This window comes from Salarias fasciatus, unplaced genomic scaffold (assembly GCF_902148845.1).
Source record: "Salarias fasciatus unplaced genomic scaffold, fSalaFa1.1, whole genome shotgun sequence".
Classification (NCBI taxonomy): domain Eukaryota; kingdom Metazoa; phylum Chordata; class Actinopteri; order Blenniiformes; family Blenniidae; genus Salarias; species Salarias fasciatus.
The window spans coordinates 15,001-16,563 of NW_021941312.1; the positions used below are offsets into that span (position 1 = coordinate 15,001).

The 1,563-nt window shown below is 55.9% G+C and overlaps 1 protein-coding gene across 1 annotated transcript in view; it reads left to right on the forward strand.

Annotated features, from left to right (window-relative positions):
• The window catches only part of exoc7 (exocyst complex component 7), a gene marked incomplete at its 5' end in the record, with an annotated part of 15,857 nt that extends 14,534 nt beyond the window's left edge, over positions 1–1,323 (forward strand). Inside the window, 3 exons of the mRNA XM_030087013.1 lie at positions 91–132; positions 227–360; positions 822–1,323. Coding sequence (XP_029942873.1) covers positions 91–132; positions 227–360; positions 822–924 — 279 coding nt within the window. The remainder of the gene's footprint in view (positions 1–90; positions 133–226; positions 361–821) is intronic.
• Positions 1,324–1,563: the final 240 nt, after the last annotated feature.

The window sequence follows — 1,563 nt, forward strand, 5'->3', positions numbered from 1 at the left end:
CAGGCCCGGTTTGAGTCCGGCGGTCCGGGTCCACCTGGACCGGGTCTGCCGTCCTCCACCTCAACGTGTCTCCGTCTGCTTTTCCTCCAGCTGAAAGACAAAGAGAGACAAGTCATCAAGGACAAGTTCAAGGTCAGTCCACAGCTGCACAGGGTCCCGGGGACCAGAGCCGGACCCGCTTCCTGCAGAACCCGGCGAGGATCTGAGCGCCGCTCTGTGTTCTCAGGGTTTCAACGACGGTCTGGAGGAGCTGTGTAAGACCCAGAAGGGCTGGGCCGTCCCGGACAAGGACCAGCGGGACTTCATCCGCCAGGCGCAGCGCAAGGTGGTGTCGGACGCCTACCGGGCCTTTCTTCACCGGTGAGATCCGGAACCGGCGGAACCGGCGGAACGTCCGGACGGAACCCACATTTACATTAGCCTGTTTGCCACTAGCGAGCAATGCTAGCTCCCATGATGCTGTGCTGCTCTGGTGATGCTGCAGATGATTCACCATGACGACGTTTCTGGAGCCTCCAGTTCAACAGCTGCTGGGTGTTAGCTGGCTAGCATGCTAACGCTACTCTTTCCATCGGTTTCAGTGTGTTAGCCGTTAGCATGCTAACGCTACTCTTTCCTTCAGTTATAGTGTGTTAACTGGCTAGCATGCTAACGCTACTCTTTCCTTCAGTTTCAGTGTGTTAGCCGGTTAGCATGCTAACGCTACTCTTTCCATCGGTTTCAGTGTGTTAGCCGTTAGCATGCTAACGCTACTCTTTCCTTCAGTTTCAGTGTGTTAGCCGGTTAGCATGCTAACGCCCCTCCCCCTCTGCCTCCTGCAGATGTGCCAACATTTCCTTCACCAAGAACCCGGAGAAATACCACAAGTACCGACCGGAGGAGGTGGAGGAGATGATCGAGAGGCTGTTCGACACGTCGGCCTGAGCTGCTGCTGCTGCTCCACCTGCTGCTCCTCCTCCCCCTCCTCCTCTTCCTCCTCTTCCTCCTCTTCCTCCTCCTCTTCCTCTCCTTCGTCTCACTGTTCATCTCACATTCAGTAGAATTCAATAAAGAGCATTATCTCGAACATGAAACGAGGAGCAGAAGGTTTATCTTCTCCCACAGAGGAAGCCCAGAGATCAGCTCACTGGTTCAATTCCCACATTCACCACCGCCGCTGCTCCCTGAGCATGACCCTTGACCCCCATCACCTCTGTAGCGTAGCAACACCTCTTCAGGAACAAACAGATGACTGCAGTGTGAGCCGGTGGCCAGCAGGTGGCCAGCAGGTAACCAGCAGGTAACCAGTAGGTAACTAGCGGGTAACCAGCAGGTAACCAGCAGGTGGCCAGCAGGTAACCAGTGGGTAACCAGCAGGTAACCAGCAGGTGACCAGTGGGTAACCAGCAGGTAACCAGCAGGTAACCAGTGGGTAACCAGCAGGTAACCAGTGGGTAACCAGCAGGTAACCAGTGGGTAACCAGCAGGTAACCAGCAGGTGACCAGTGGGTAACCAGCAGGTGACCAGTGGGTAACCAGCAGGTAACCAGTGGGTAACCAGCAGGTAACCAGTAGGTGGCCAGC